General features: G+C 34.7%; 1 protein-coding gene across 3 annotated transcripts; it reads right to left on the minus strand.

Annotated features, from left to right (window-relative positions):
- LOC147412013 (ARM repeat superfamily protein) lies at window positions 1-17,092 on the minus strand. Of its 3 annotated transcripts, none has more exons than XM_086455099.1 (24): window positions 16,779-17,092; window positions 16,581-16,681; window positions 15,928-16,138; window positions 14,352-14,433; window positions 13,041-13,341; window positions 12,507-12,609; window positions 12,267-12,403; window positions 11,060-11,233; window positions 8,209-8,414; window positions 7,974-8,117; window positions 7,781-7,869; window positions 6,421-6,568; window positions 6,097-6,146; window positions 5,566-5,621; window positions 4,240-4,403; window positions 3,133-3,323; window positions 2,295-2,340; window positions 2,121-2,193; window positions 1,865-1,966; window positions 1,628-1,724; window positions 1,406-1,534; window positions 1,055-1,305; window positions 785-925; window positions 1-533 (listed from the first exon to the last, which is right to left on the minus strand). In XM_086455099.1, exons 1-24 carry the CDS (start codon window positions 16,924-16,926, stop codon window positions 324-326), a joined length of 3,354 nt encoding a protein of 1,117 aa, XP_086311225.1. In that variant the 5' UTR covers window positions 16,927-17,092; the 3' UTR covers window positions 1-323. The 3 variants fall into 3 exon arrangements, with proteins under 3 accessions (XP_086311225.1, XP_086311221.1, XP_086311230.1); XM_086455095.1 differs by having other exon boundaries at window positions 6,064-6,146; XM_086455104.1 differs by lacking the exon at window positions 785-925 and having other exon boundaries at window positions 6,064-6,146.
- Window positions 17,093-17,458: the final 366 nt, after the last annotated feature.

The following is a 17,458-nucleotide window of genomic DNA, read 5'->3' on the forward strand; positions in this document are numbered from 1 at the left end:
CAGCAAAAGAAAATACATATATTAAATTCTGAGTCTCGGAAAAAATACGAACTTGATTCAAGATCAAAGAATCACTCATATTTGATCCCATTATGCACTTAATGATTCAAATGATCTGTGCTATAAATTGGGGCTCAATACTACTTCAACAGATGAGACTTACCCAAATCTAACATTTTTCACTTGTGATCGTGAAACATTCTACATTTTTCGCACTAAATAAATTGAAAAATATATCTGCACAAAGCATACAGAGATATATAGATTATATAGTTGATAAGGCAAAATTTGACTGTACACTAGGTTTACAACTGTTCAAGTCATTAGGGAAAGTTAGGATGGATACTATCTAAGGGGGATGTTATACACATCAACAACTTCTCACATACTTGTCGTAATTCCGATGAATGACCCATCGAGGAAATACTTGACAGTACTGATCTTGCTTCCAGCAGCTCCACCGATATACTTTGCACGACCACATCTTCACTTGCCATGAGGGATGCCATTAGTTTCACAGCTGCTATCTTTTCCTGCATGAAAAAATAGTTACCGATGGTAAAACACCTGAGAAATAGGAGATCTCGATGTTGTTATGAGTAGGATCCATTTTAGGTAGGTAAGATTTTTTTAATTGTGAGTATGTGCGTTGCCATTCACATATCCAAGGTAGGTCCAATATATAAATAACAAAGAAATTTAAGTTCTGTTGTAGATTGCAAGTCAAAGAAAACGTAGAAGGAAATGGATTCAAATGATTAATACATGAATCATGTTTCAATACCTTTTCTGCTCCTTTTTGGAGAACTTTTACGGAAAGTTTGATTAGATCAAGTGAGTAAGGAAGAATTGAGGATTTGAGATGGTATACTGCTGAGAATAAAACTTGTATGAATGCAGCCCTTACCTCTGAGTCGGTCATCATCTGGCATCATTTAATACAAACACTTGAGGAAAACAAAATGTAATAATAAAATGAACAATAGGAAACAATGGATTTTAACATTTAGAAAAACTTTCGAGTGATGATGAAGACCCCTAATAACCAACAAACCTCAATAGAATGAATGAGAACTGGAAGAGTTCTTTTGGCAAGTGGCTTCTTCCCAGAGCTGGAGATCTTCTGGCAAGCACTAATGAGGACATTAGCCATGCACAGACGGAACGAGAGGGTGACAACATCTGAAAACTTGTCATCTAAATGACTGTGACCATCCAAATCAGTAAGGGGAACAAACTCTCTCCTATCTTGCGTTAATTTATGCAACACATAAGTGAGGACAGAATTCCGCACAGCGGCATTCCCTGCATTTTACAACGTGAGTGTGAAAGAGATGAATAAACGAAATACAGCTGTCTGTATTAAAGATCATCACCGCTGACGTTTTAGAAAACTCAAACCAACCATGAGAACTGTTCTTTCCAACAATGCTTATTTTGTTCCTTGTGGAGTCTTCTGATAATTCTGGATCTTGTAGTTCCGCACATATCATCAGTGCTAGACAATCAATGCACCCGTGTTGTGCTTTGGAAACTGAGATAGTGTAGAAAGAATCTCGCAGCCATTAGATACCAATAGTAGTAAAGGTTTGACATAAACTTTGGGGAAGAGAAATCAGTTACTTACCTTCATCACCATCAAGAGAAGGCCACAACAGGACACTCTCCAGCATTTTCCTTATTTCAAGCATCAAAGGGTGCATTGCTGAATCACTGCCCCTTAACTACAAATCAGGGGAAGCATTAAATAAAGTGCATTACACAGAAGGAATGTGAGATATTTTCAAGGATTAGGACAAATGGAGAAGAAACCAAAAAGTTCAAGTACATGTGATAGGAATATAATAGCAGATAAGATCTTTACCACAAGCAAAGTGCAAACTGCAAACAAGCAAGTTTTCATCTTCAGTGTATCCCGAGAATGTGTGGCATCCTCAAACTGAGATCGGATAATTGGAAAGAGCACCTATCATATTACAAAGTAGAGAGTAGTCAATCTTTATCATAGATGCAGCCATGCATGCTGTCGGCTGTTTAACAAATGAGCATGCAAGTTAATTTCAATGATTCCTTAAGAGAGGATATGTCCAAAAAATTGGTGCTTTCAGATGAGAACATACTTGGGGTTGAATACGCCCACACAGCTCAGCTGCAAGTTTTCGAACATCGTCAAATTCAAACTTATTAAATGCCCTGATCAAAAAAGAGAGGAAGAATTAAAGAGGAATGGAAATATCAAGTTTTAATCCAAGTAGCTAGTATCAATGAAGAGAATTTTATGCGTGCAGATCTACCTGTTTATTAGGATGCCAGCTATACTATCAGGAGAAACTCTGCTCTCTAGAGTTGCCCAGACAAAAGCATTAGTTATATAACTCAGACAAAATTTCCCCCATAACAACTAAAATAAATGCACAACAGAATTCAAAACTTCAAATGTACACAAGCCAAATCTGTAATTGAGGAAAATAAATAATAGTTTTTTTTTTTTTTGATAAGTAGGAAAATAAATAATAGTTTACACTTCATAAGTAACATCCACCTTCTTTTTATATACGTAAGGAAACACTGATACAATATGGCAACTGAGCCATATTGTATCAAATGGAACTAAACCATCAAAAAAGACATGAATTATTACAGATTAATAAGAACTCTCCATGAATATAGTGAGCGGATAAAAGCAATCAAGTGTAGGCCTGATCATTTGACAAGAAGGCAAGAACAATGCACAACTAAAAATACAGCACCCTTGTATTATCCAAATAAACCTGAAAATGGTTGAGTTTCATACAAAATGGATACCAAAAGGATCAATTGAGGGAGCCAACCTATACCCAAGATCCCTAGACTAGTAAAATGCAAAAAAAACTATCCCATGCGTCCCCCCCCCCCCCCCTGGACTCTTGTAGCCTTATATAGGCTTCCAATAATTAATAAAAACCAAACCTCCCTCCTATGTTAAATATGCAAGTCAAGGACATTTTAGTCGACATTAACCACAGTTACAGAATTCTGCATTAAAAAACAATGACCACATTGATGTTGGTTCAATCAACAACTCAGACGAAGTTTTTGATTGAAAGGAGAAAAGAAAGTACCAATACAATAAAGTAAGGCATGATAGCATACCATGCATGATGTCTTCATTGAGAATTTCACCATACAAAATAGAAGACTTCAGATTGCTAAAAATTCTCCACGGAAGCAGCCTGATTATGAGTAGTGGGCATAGATGATCAAACAGATGATCCTTCAATTTAACAGAATCATCAATTGTATAGGTTGCACTTGTCCCTCTGGACAACAATTTTCCATCCATCCTGCACAAACCAAAGCAGAACAGTTCCAAGTTTACAGTCACAATTTAAGATGCAAGCACAAATACATACACCGGTATAGGAAACAGGGACAAATTTAAGAAACCAAGTGAGGGGGTGCATTTCTATTTTTTTGGTAGGTAAAATTAGCAATTCCATGATAAAATATAAGGATCTGTATATTTGCCAAGGAAAATGGTTTTCCCTGGAAAATACAATTTTCAGGCATATTATTGTGCATTTTACCTGAAAAACAAATTCAGGAAAATGTATTCCCACCCCAACCCCAAGAAAATGATTTCCCCACTTCTTAATGTTATTCTCTCATGACGACTCCTACCCCTAAAGCTAAAAACAAACTTGCTTTTTGATATTTTTCTGGGTGGAATTAATATTCCCAAGGAATTCATATTCCCTTAAAAACAAAATTCCCTGCAATCATACAGACCCTAACTGAATTTTTATGGATGTTCCTTTCGCAAATCACAAACACGGGCTGCACGAATTTGTTCCATTTTTAGATGTGAGGGGGGACTGGTTTTGAAGTAGTAGTCCAGTTTTGTGTATGTGAAAGAATCTAGTGACGTGGCATTTCCATCTTTTGGAGCATTTGAAGATCTCTGTGGCCCTTTGGAAATTACCTTAAGATCAAATGCAACCCTTTTTGTGTAATCTTTGGTGTAGACCATAAGGCTGACCCCTAATCATTCATTTGTTAGTTAGTTTGTTTTTTTTTTTGGCTTTTTTTTCCCCTTTACTTTTCGTTCATAACAAAATGCCAGTGATCTTCACTAGCTCTAGCTTGTCAACTAAAATAAGCAATTTGAACAATCTAAGAGTAGTTCACTCAAAAGGATCAGTTGACATGCATACTAACAATTAGAGAGAAATAAAACATCCCATCATACAGTATACTCACTCTTTCTGTCCTTGCATGTATAAGAGAACACGATGGAGGACCACATCCAGGGCTTTGACTAAGTGCTCACTAATATAACTCAGAAATCGGACAATGATTGCATTTGATGGTTCTGCAAACATCTTGTCAAGCAATGGTTCGATCAAAATGTTCCAATCTTGAACCTATCAATCCAACAATAAATATTGGTAAAGAAAAGAATTGAAATCTAAAAGTAAATCCAATCCCGCAAACAAATATTAATGCCAGTAAGTGGTGCTCAGTAAGTTGGCTCTACTATTTAATATTCCTCGAAAGTGTATTTTGACTGCCTACAGAGAGTTAGTTTCATAGGGAGTTTCTCTTATAACTTTATAATGAATATTTAAAAAAGAGATACAATTCCAAAATGTCTGTTTGATTACCTTGTAACTCTATTTATAAGGAACGAGACTCAATAGAAAGTAAGACCTGGCATAATAGTTTCTCCACTAATCTATCGTTGCATTTTGGAGTTGAGAGATCCTCCTTGGCATGGGCTATTCCACCCAGACAATCTCTAGTTACAACCATTTTGTAGGACCATCTTCATTAAAATGGTCTGAGAGTGGGTTGAAATTGAATCTGGTACTTTGACTTTTGATGCTTAAAGAATGCTTGTGTCAATGCCCCAATGGCAGACCAGCTGGGGATAAAAGTAAGAAGAGGGCTGAGTTATAGTCTAATGATCCAACCAGGAGTTTGGCAAATATGATGAGGTCCTAGAGAGAATCCCCCACCCCATGTCTTCTTAAAGTGGGAGGATAGCATCAATTGGCCTTAGACATAGAAACATGGAAGTCAACTCCTCTAGCTCTAAAGAGATTCGGAAGCTCCATGATATGACCAATGGTGTATGCAATGTATGTATGCCCAAAGCATTACCAAAGATAGGAGCATCCAAGTAATGTTTCAAATTTTGAAGGCAAGCTTAACCCTGATAAATGTGGTGACAGGATAGCTTGACACGCTCTTTGAGAGGAAAAATATCTTAGATGAAAGGAAGGTGCAATTTGTTGCTACAAAACTCCAAGGCCAAGCTTTTGTTTGGTGGAAACAGTACCAGAACCTGGAAAGTAAAGGTGGTGTTATATGAAATAAAGGTATGCATGCTGGAGTATTGTGTTTTCTGGAGTCAGTATTAACACTTTGTATCCATGTTTTTGACACCAACCCACGTCACCATGTCTAAGTTAAATAACCGCATAAACATCATTGGATATCAAGGCATTCTAGTAACAAAATCTGTAATATGCATGATAATGAAGCCCAACTTCTCATAACAAGTAACTAAAGAACCAATCTTACACTTTTTGACCACTCTGGGATTAGCCTGAGTAATCTATCTGTGTCAAATTTTGGTCCTGTGATAACAATGTAAAGAAAGGTGAGCAAAAGTGAGAAAAAGTAAAATAAATGCCAAAATATAAATTTCTCCAGGATAAAATAAGAGAGCTGTTATTGCCACACCAATTCCTATGTAAATCACCAAAAAATTGCACACAGTTGGTGTGGCATTAGCAAAAGCTGATGTGGTGATAGCGGCTCTCTAAAATAATCCACAGAACAAATGATAGATGCTTAATTTGGATAGAAAGTCATCAATGTTCAGGGATGAGATAAATTTTTAATGACATTATTCTTTTTTCAGTATAGTATCCCTCCTCACACCATCACCACAAAAGTCTTGAGAGGGTGCAATATAGAACTCATGAAATGAGATCAATACTACATGCAAAATCAGATGGGGGAAATTTAAAATATAAATTTAGTATAACCAAAAGGATGTCACCATGTGATATCTACCCAATTGAAACATCATAGCAGTAGGAGGCACACCTTCCCCTTCTCCTGGAGATTTTGAAAGATCAGGACTTTGAATAAATTTGCTGCAGTAAAAAAACAATAGAGTACATTTTTCCATTAGATTTGAATAAATACCTATGACTAAACAAATAATTCCTGAAATGAGCAACCTTTCTAGAATTATCCCTCTCAATTTTTTGTTATTGTTATTTTTTTATTATTACAATATTTATATATATGATAGAGGATACTGATGGTCTAGATGATCAATGAGAAAATACAGAAAAATCTGTAAATAAACTTCCAGCTAACAAACAAAATTCCATCCAAATAAAATTTTCAAATCCAGCAGAAAACCTGAGACAGTTGAGCAGCATAAGTATGACTTCGGGATTCTGGTTATGACATTTGAGCAATGCAACAAGTGCATCACTAGCAGAGGCTAGTATTCTTTCACTTGGAGAGTAAACAAGGCGAACCAATTCCGTTATAACCAAAGGAGGATCTGCATGAAGGAGTGATTCATCAAAGCAGTTAATGAAAACTTTCTGTGGAAAGATCAAGGATGATAATGGATGTTAAAAACAATACAAATCTGATTCTAGATTATGAAAGAAACATCCTGAGTAAACAAGAATACCTCATGATTTATAGTTATTCAAATCTGGTCTCTGGGAGTAATATGTATGACAAAAGTTTAAATTACCCGGGGCATGCGAAAAGGAACTCAAGAGTCCAAGATGCCAATGCAGTGGTACAAGTATATTAAAGTAAATGTAATTCACATTCGAAAGGTACTAGCACACCTATTATTAAGGACAGAGTAAATCTAAATTAGAAAGAATGACACTAAGTATGTTCCACATGATGAATGGAAGTCTATATCCTCATCCCTTTTTCTGTTTTTCTTAGTTTCCCAGGTTTACATAATTACTACTCTCACTGTATATGTTTGCTCTAGTTATAATGAAGTAATTTTCATATTCAAAACCAGGGTGCGTATGACGTACTGTTATTGACAAGACTAGAGAAGGAGTCGACACAAAACTAGAAGTCTAGAACTCTATACAGTTGTTTTGGAGTTCAAGGATTTTAGAAAGAGTAGGACCAAAACAGAGTATATGAGATGTAACTTTAGTAATGACATACGCAGAGAGGCAAGGACATTAATAATTTATGCCAAAGAATTACCCGATACAGTCATTTCAATTATCTCTGTTCTGTTACACATAAGGATACAGAGATTGAAGAGGATGTTACCCACAGAATCAGAGCTGGATGGTTGGAGTGGTGGTGTGCTTTTGCAGTGATATAATTTTTTCAAAAATTCAGGACAAAAAATCGTCGAGAAGAGGGTCAACTAAAAAATCGAGTGTTGTTAAGTGAGCTAAGTGGTAAGACGTGTGGAGTGTTGTCACCAAAGACAGTGGACTGCCATTAGCAGTATCTCAGGGCAATCCATTTTTTTGGTAGCAATCCGTTTTTCTTATCGTCCATTTCTAATGGTAGCAATCCATTTTTTTTTTTTTCCGAAGGCAGGTCTCATCAATCTCTTAGGATTTTGTTTACCTTAATTTTATGGACTCTAATAGAATTGCTTTATCAAAACCCTATCCCCAAAAATTTGGGGTTGCATAATGAATCTTGTTCTTCCATATCAAAATAAAAATCATTGAGTGTTCTATCTGAATATTAAGCCTGGAAGGTGAAGACTAACCAATCATTGAAACTAAGTTGGATGCCTGTAAACGTATCAAAGGTTCATCATCTCCAAGGCAATATAGTAAGTGATTTGCGATAAATCGTCTGCAGTTGTTACAGGCACAAAACATCCAAAAATAAGCACAACAATATGTATACTAATAAAGAAAACCACAAAAAAGTAATAACTGTTTTCAGCAGTCCTATACCGCACTGAAAGAGAGAGTATGTTTCCTGAATCTGATGAAATACGAATAAGTTCTGAAATGACATCAATGGCATTCCTCCTCTGCAGGAGATTTCCAGAAGCAAGGCGCTCTAAAACTTCTTGAATGCATCGACCATCAACATTTCTGGTGAACCACAAGTCAAGTTTGAACCCAAACACAGAAAGCAGGAAATTATGTTACAAATAGGCATCCATTAAAAGCATAAAAGGGATACATGGAGCAGTATTCTGCAGTGAGTATAACAACAGCTCTTGCAGTGCTATCCCTCTCATCCAGAAAGTTTAGCAGTAAAGGTAACAATTCTTCCATTGGCTGAGTGTCAAGGAGACTTCTTCCGGTCAAAGAATTGTTTGTCTTAAAGATGGTTGACCTTAAGATGCTCACAGCCACCTCTATCACATTTTCATCGGCGCATTGAAGCTGCATGAGTGACAAGATGAGCTTACTACAAGGCACCAGCTGTTTATTCTTGCAATTGAAAATTTTCCAAAATGATTTTTCTTTACAAGTGTAGTTCCAGATAAGATTTCAAATATCATTCTGAGTTTCTAGCGTCGAATGGTCAATGAATGTGCACTGCAGTGTAATTGATTTCTACAAGAATAAACACATGTGGCCATGAGATGCATCACAAATATAGTCAGAAAGATTCGAATTTCCCTTAGTTAATCACATAGTGGAACTATTCCCAGATTCTCATGAATGTGTTCATTTCTAATGTTATCTTTCATAGTCTGTTCTATTTCTTGTTTCTGATAAGTAAAATTTATCAAAAAGAAAAATTGTGCTGTGCAAGTAATCAATTCCTAGACTCTCAATCAGCCTGTACTTGGTAACAAAATGATTAATTGAATTCTATTATGTGCGAATGCTAGATTTTGTTAGAGAGAGAGAGAGAGGATACCATGTTCTGCAACTCGGTTCTAGCTTCGTACCAGAATGAACCAGTCCATCAAGTTAATAACCTACTTACTGCTACTAAAAGAATATTCTGAAAAAATAAAAGGGGAAATCATAAAAAACAATCAAAATTAAAAATTATTTATCAACAAACTATCAATTTTCATGAAATTACAAAGAGGGACCTATTTCTCCACTTAAAGTGGGGCTTTTTATTTTTTAAGATTTTCCGCCACTTGAAGTGGCGCAATTTTAATTAATTTATTTTTTTAACAATTCTCCGCTGCAAGTGGGGCACTTTATTTTTTTTTAAAAGAGTAAGACTAGCCCTTGGACTCACCTTGTGGCATCAAAAACATGATCCGACGCTTCAAGATTGTAGAGGACAAAATTCTATGAACTTTAAAAAAAAAGTTATTTTCACCGATGAATTTTAATTTTAAATTTTTGAGTTAAGTGGAAGTTCGTTAGCCGTCCATTTTCAAAAACTTGAATCAAGCCAAAAAAAATGTGTTCTTATTATTATTATTTTTTATCTGAGTTTTTTTATGACATCAGAGGGCTGTGGTGTTAGAATGCTAATGTGGTAATCCATTCGCGCAAAACAACCTAAGTAAGGCTTAAAATGTTTACTAAGTTAGTAAGCAAAATGTTTCTCTTTGCAAGACCACGGTTTTGAAGATTCAAAAGAGAAACATTTTGCTTACTAACTTAGTAACATTTTAAGCCTTACTTAGGGTTGTTTTGCTCGAATGGATTACCACATTAGCAATCCAACACCACAACACTCTATATTTCATCGAAAAACTCCAATCCAAAAAAATAAAAATAATAAGAAAACATTTTTTTTTTTTGGCTTGATTCAAGTTTTTGAAAATGGATGGCAAACGAATTTCCACTTAACTCAAATTTTAAAATTAAAATTCAACGGTGAAAATAACTTCTTTTTTTTTTAATTTTCTTTTTCAAGTTCATAGAATTTTGTCCTCTACAATCTTGAAGCATCGGACCATGTTTTTGATGCCACAAGGTGAGTCCAAGGACCCTTAGTAAGGGTGAAATACTTGCTAACTTAGTAAGGCTAGTCATACTCTTTTCAAAAAAAAATAAATAAAGTGCCCACTTGCGGCGGAGAATTGTTAAAAAAATAACAAATTAAAAGTGAGCCACTTCAACTGGGGGAACTTTAAAAAAAAATTAAATAAATCTGCGCCACTTCAACTAGTGGAAAACTTAAAATATATATATATATATATATAGGGGACGGTTCAGCAGCCCTAAAGTTTGCCAAGTTTGGTGCCAAACATTTTTCAAAATATGGGTTAGAAGCTTTGGAATGAACTGATTTTTTGTGAGGATGATCTCTATGATGAGGAGATCATCCTCACCAAAAATCAGCCTATTCCAAAATTTCTAACCCCATCAAAAGTGATTTACAAAAATTGGACAGTCCACAATTCTTCAACTTGTAAACTAGGGTTAGAAGTTTCAAAATGAGCTGATTTTTTGTGAGGATGATCTCTTCACCGTAGAGATCATCCTCACAAAAAATCAGCCTATTCCAAAACTTCTAACCCCATCAAAAGTGATTTACAAAAAATGTTTGGCACCAAACTTGGCAAACTTTAGGGCTGCCGAACCGCTCCCATATATATATTTAAAAATTTGTTGCGCCACTTCAACTGGCAGAAAATCTTAAAAAATTAAAATAAATAAAAACTGCCACTTTAAGTGGCGAAATAGGTTCCTCTTTGTAATTTCACGAAAATTGATACTTTTTCGACAAATAGTTTTTTATTGTGGTATTTTTTATAATTTCCCCAAAATAAAAAAGCTAACATGTGCAGTAAATGAATAGAAGAAGAATGATTCTTCATCCCATACATATAATACAAGAATAAAATAGTGCCAAAATACTCTGGTTAGAATTTTAAATGTCAATAACCACAGCATCTTTATACAATTTGTAGTACACTGCTCTAAATTATCAGCCTTTTTCAAGACAGGAAAAAGGCACCACATATCAACCATACTTCAATAGATAGACTCAAGACAGGAAAGAGATATTGTGCACATAAAATACAGACTTGTCACCAGGCAATCACAGTTTGCTGTGGGACAAATAGTAATTTCAGTTAATTTTCCATGAAACGTGATATGCTTACCTGTGATAACAAAAGGCGTGATATCTGCAGTCCCTTTTCTGACATTGCAACTTCAAATTGCTTGCTGTCAAAGCATCCTAACAGAAGAGATATGCAAGTCAGAAAAAATTTTCTGGTCTCTAAGCCACCATCTTTACATCCAGATTGTTCGTCAGTGTAGTCATTCATGTAAAACTGCACAATATTTGTTGGATCAGCAACCAAACAACTCCATTAAGAAGATGATTAAAGCATATAACTTGAAATATACAACAAGAAATCGCAAAACTATTGCCTGCAAAAGATTAAAACCAATCATTTTGTGAAGCCATAAAGCAACCCAGTTCCAAGGCTTACTTTATGCTGTTTTATTTTATCTAATCTAACTTAATGGCAGATATCCAAAGATTCAGATTTGAATAATTAATCGTGTCCGATCAGCAGAGGATCAGAAAAATAGATGTGGGTTTCAAGCCCCATCAGTTTGCAGGGACATGTGACCAAACGTAGTATAGTATGTGAGAATGAGTCGACCATATATACTTAATTACAACTAACACCCCAGAGTATTATGTGATGTTGTCTTTCAACATATGATGACTATCACACCTCTTCCGAAGTCCAAGAACCTTTTTCTTAAAGAGCAGGTAAAGCTTTCCAAAAACAAAGAAATGGATGTTCTTCAATCCACAAAGAAATGACAATCATAAGTTATTTTACAACCTAAAACATGTTTTTCTTTACAATGTGTATCACAAAAATGCTGATATTTATGAATGTTTGGGAAAATTTTGAATGTTCCGTTCTGTTTCACTGAATGTTTTAGTTTTAGTATTTTTTTTACCAAAACATTCATCTGAAACGAAATATTGAACCTCAGATGAAGTTTGGGAAATATGCTTAAACTGGTTGTTCTGAATGTTGTAGAAGTCAACCCATATCTGTCACTTCTTCTATACGATTTTATTGGGTAAAATTGTATGGAAAAAAGGGTAAAAAAAGAATTTTAAAAATCCCAAAAGTCATTGTCTTAGAATTGAAGCACGTGCTAAGAACCATTAACAACTCCGGAATAAGCACAAACTTGCCAGCTCTATTTCCCAACATATGTTCCCAATTTTTGCTTTGGGTAATGGAGAAAATAAATTTTATTTATAACCATTGTCCTTCATTTCTTGACAAAAGAATGATTAATAACCAACAATAATGTAAACCATAGAACATGGACCTGGATGCCTGAAATGTACTGGTTCAACATCTCCATGTAATGCTGACAAAATCCACGATTCTCCAATCGCAGAAGCATGCCATAATGCTTCCAACAAGAAGAGAGCAGCAACACTCCAGTCTTGAGGTTATTTCCACCTGTTTCAGTGTTTGCAGGAAAAGAAACCATGATGAATAGAAAATTCAACAGAAATTAACAAGTTTTTAAATGATTAAAGCACGTACGAGTTGAGGATAGGACCTTCCTCGTCTTTAATAGAGTCATATTGAACTTTTATTTCCTGCAACCACTTCAGCACTTGCTCCAATCCTTTTGCATGTAAAGGCCGGCTTTTTCTGTTCCACTGCATGGCAAAGTAACAATGTAACACAATATAAAAATTCACATGGTCAAACTCTGTCTTAATCTTTGTTCCATCACTCTTTCCAATAATTTCATAGTTTGACCCATAAGTCTGATGTCCTGGTAATTAGTGCAGCTCTAATATCTCCTTCATTCTTATATACTTTTCTCCCTTCATCTAGCATCTTTTAATCATCACAATATCATTGAATAATTTAGTCGGTATAATTTAATCCAATACTTATGCATTTATTTTAATTGTATTCTACTAATGTTGCTTAAAGTGAAATTTTCAAACTGATATGAGAGGTATCCTCAAGAAAGGAACCTTAGCAAGTTAAACTTGAGCATGCCAATTTAAAAACAGTGCAGCACGCAACAGAAATAGGAAATAACTCAAAAAGACACAAGAAGACTGAGATCAGAACATACAGCCAAGAGTTTCTGCACAAGAATAATGAGTTCATCCAAATGATTCCAAAGTAAAAACCCCATTTCCAAGTTCTCAGAAGCTTGTGGAAACCTACTAGTTGATTTCCCTTTCTTCTCACCAGTAACATTAGATGTTAAAGTAACTGTTCGGTTCGCTGCACCTGGAGAATATGATTTTGTTCCAGTACTTGAAATCTCAGAAGTGGGTGCTTTTCTTGTTAATGCTTCAGTAAGAACTAACATGCAATCAGCAGCAGCCACCGAAAGGCGGGTCGGTAATTCAAATCCATCCTGCAAAGTGCTACAAGCAAAAGTTCTGAGACATTAGCATTAAAGAAGTCAGAAAAATTCAACAACTTAACCTTAAAATGACTGTCACACACTAGCAGAGTGGATACACATGCATGTTCTAAGAAGTTGGGAAGAACGAGACTAGTTGATAGCTCACACATATACAATACATTATCGCACAAGAATGTCCTCAGATTGGATTTTAAATAATGGTTTGTATTATCAATCAAAACTATATACCAACAGAAACATAGCATATAACCACAAGATTTAATTGAAATTCCACCAGTAAAAAATATTAGTATAACATAAATCAGACCAATTTTGTAGTCCATTATCATCCTGGAAATGGAAATTTTTGTACCTATGGGGAAACAATGCATTCATTTCCATCAAAATATTGTGGCAATTTTTATCCGGTTATGTTTTTTAGATTTTTCTAAATCTTCGACGAGTAAAATCTGAATATTTTCAACTAATTAGAACTTGAATGACTAAATGAACATGCTAATATGGTTCGAGACATCACGCATGCATGTGTTTCATGCACTAACGAAACCTAATTATTTTATTTTCTGTCTATATTTTTATTTGAAATAAAATTTGGGATAAGGCATTGAAGATGATGATGGTGATTTAAAAATATTGCTTTCCATCATCATTTATTTCGACAAATGCATGAATATTATTTGTGATTTATAAAACATTATTTACAATCAACTGCAACATTTTCAAAGTTTTATAATACTAGCAAATAACTTAAGAATATTTTTTGAAAACTAATCTAATAAGCTATATTCATCCATTCATAAAATTGGTTCATGTACAACTAAGTCCATGAATTGCATAGACACAAACAAAATGCAAACTTTTCCGAAATTTCTATGAAAACTTAATGTAATTAATCAACCAAAACATGCAATAACAAAAACCATAAAATAGCCATGATTTACTTATGCATATAATTAGCAGTTGTATAGGGCGATGATTCATTCACTGTTTTTTGCTTCAAATTCATACCTTCCACTACATATGACAGATGAAAGATGTGGGATCGAAGGGCAAAGAATCTTCAATAAACTGATGTGCTTCTCTTGTATCCCTATGGTTCAAAAAATAATTTGCAACTGAATTAGAAATGGACTTCAATTCGATAACTGGGTATGGAAAGCTTCAACTTGAAAGCAGATCACAAAAGCTATTGTGTTTTATAAGCAAGACAAGGAACCCCTGAAATATCCTTTCAAAGTATTTAAAAAGAGAAGAAAGATGAAAAATAGTAGGGCAAGAAAATCAAGGAAATTAGGGTCGCAAGGACATTATTTCCATTACTCATTCTACTCTTTTAAGTGACTGGTAAGAAAAAAAGACATACAATGAACAAGGACCATTGTGTCCACATGTGGCAAAACATACAACACGATGCAGAGAAAGTGCTATTAGATAATCAGTATTGTAGATTTGTAGCAGAAAAGTAGGTGCTCGTCCTATTATGCAAACTAAATATTAATTCATTTATGAACTTTCATAAGATAACCAAATAGAGAACATTGTTACAGAGAATGACTGCAAATACTCCACTAAACATGAATACATTGCAAAATGAATAATGAGAATCGTGGACGTACTTCATGGAGCAGTTTGTCTCCATGTCATGGAGTGGGTCTTCCAAAAATAAATTGTGGATTTCTTTCTGGGTTCAATTCTTTAAGTAGTTTAGTATATCTTGGGCATTCCCTAGAAGAGTTTGTCTTTACCTGGATGGTTTTAGAATGCTTCCTCCCACAATAGAAGGATATTGTGAAATTTCTTCCCTTTCACAACTTGTTGGATTTTGAAGAAAGAGGGTAAGGGAGAGTTTTTAAAAATAAGGAGATGGACATGGAGGCAGTGGCTTTTAAGGTAAGGTCATCTTGCATTCATAAACATCCATTATTGTGGATTCCAAAAGATATCACTTTGGTAATTTTTTCTTTAGATGGGAGGATATGATCAGAGTAAATAGAATCTTTCTAGAGTAATATTTTCAAATGTCTTTCTATCATTCTTGCAAGCAAGAGGATATGTTTTAAGGACCTTGTATTTGGATGAAATCTTATTATTAGCAAGGGGGCTTAGTTTTTCTCTTCCTATTTTGTTTGAAGTGCCAAGGTAGGTCATCTCAACCTCTTAGGCTTTATCCTCTGTACTTGTTTCATTCAACCACTGTTACTACAATTTATATTATTAAAAGAGAATGTTATAGTGGCTGAGTCATTACATGAGATTTTCTCGCGTGCACATTTCCCTTATTTGTACTGTGGGTTTTTTGCCCTACTCTGTTTATCAAATCCTCATCTATAAATACAATTATTATATTTAACAAGAAAAAGAATTCCAAACACAATATATATATATATATATATATATATATATATATATTTATAGCATGAAGGCAATAGTTGTACATAAAGATGGCTCTAACAAACATAACAGTTTAGGGATAAAATGCAAGAGAAAAAAAAATGGATGCAGAACACAAACCTAAAGAATTAGCGACAACTGGGAAAAAAAATTATGCCTAGAAAAGCATACAAGAGCAAACTTATCAAACTACCTGAGTATGAAATTGGACTTGTCGTGATCTCCTGGTCTATGAGACCACGTAGTAAGGTGCACCAGCCAAGGGCAATATAACGGTCATCCTTTCTCTCAATAATCTTCGCAAGACTAGTTGCCAGAGGTTGGAAGACAAGTTCATCTTGAAAGAGCCAATTAAGAAGTATTATTACTTGGTTGCAGTGCCGTGAATCCTTCCACTTCAGTGACTGAAAGAAAATTAAAAGAAACAATGGATTTAGGCATGACAACATGAACATAAATATGTGGCATGGGAAACAAATGTACTCATAATAAAGGAAATAGGGGGAATTTTTTTTTGGTTTAGATGACAGTTGTAGACATCACATCATCTCCATTTGAACTACCAAGTTTACAAATATTTATAAAGCTTTTTTACAAATAATGTAAATGAGATCATTTTCTACATTAAATAGCTGAATCAAAATTGGTGTGATAAAAGATGATAAATGGTTTTACATATAAGAACAAGGAATATCTAAAAGGTGCAAACTAATTAAACACACCGCAAATTTTGTTGTTTATTAATCTATTGTAACTATATAAAACCAAATTCTACATTCTTACATAATTGAAAAAATAGACCAATAACAAGTGATAAAAATAAGATTTTTTGCAAAATGTTCTTACATTTTCGATCATGGGAACAAGAATTTGATCCAAAGGCTCCCTTTCCTCGGCCGCGTCCCTAACATATTTCCGAAGAAAACAAAGTGGTTCCTCCAAAGAACCTACAAAAAAAAATCAACTAAGCTAAATTACGATCAAAATCAACAGAACTACAAAATCGTAAACTTCAATTGTTAGGTCAGATAGATCAAAACGGACCTCTAGAGCTTCTCTGCGAATCGGATCCGAGACGAGAAATTGCGCTTTCAAGCTTTCTGGGACGAGAAGTGAGAAGCGTGTTTATCTCACGACCTATAGTTGAAGAAAACGAGGATTTAGAATCTGATTCCCAGATGTGTTCTTCCATTGCTGAAAAGCAGAGAGCTTGATTTCAGCCCTAATTTGATTGGAGAGATGAAATTCTAGTGTTTTAGATTCAGAGATAAATAATCGAAGTTCGAGAGAGCTAGAGTTTCAGATTCAAGGATGAAGCTGTCGACACTCTGAAGTCTGAACAGCAGAGAAGCAGTTCCCGCGATTTCGAACTGGAGCTTGATATTGGTTTTAAAACCGGCTCCCAATAACGAGTCAACTCGTCTTACACAGTTACACGAGTCTAACCATTTAAATCGGTACAGAATTATTTCCTATTGGGTGACAAACAAAATCTTATTTTCTTATGGATTAATAACCCTTTAAATCATTAAAATAGTTGATGATTTTATGTTAAAAATCTCCTAACTCAGTTGATGGTCAAGTTTGTATAGATTACAAACATTTAAATCATTAAAAATAATGAGAATTTAATGTCAAAAACCACCAAACAAATTGGCTTGGCCCAGATTTTTACAGTATTAGACAAGTCATCTCAAATCTTAGATGAGTCAATTTCGACTAAG

This window comes from Akebia trifoliata, chromosome 1 (genome assembly GCF_017979445.1).
Source record: "Akebia trifoliata isolate Shusen 1 chromosome 1, ASM1797944v1, whole genome shotgun sequence".
NCBI classification, from domain to species: domain Eukaryota; kingdom Viridiplantae; phylum Streptophyta; class Magnoliopsida; order Ranunculales; family Lardizabalaceae; genus Akebia; species Akebia trifoliata.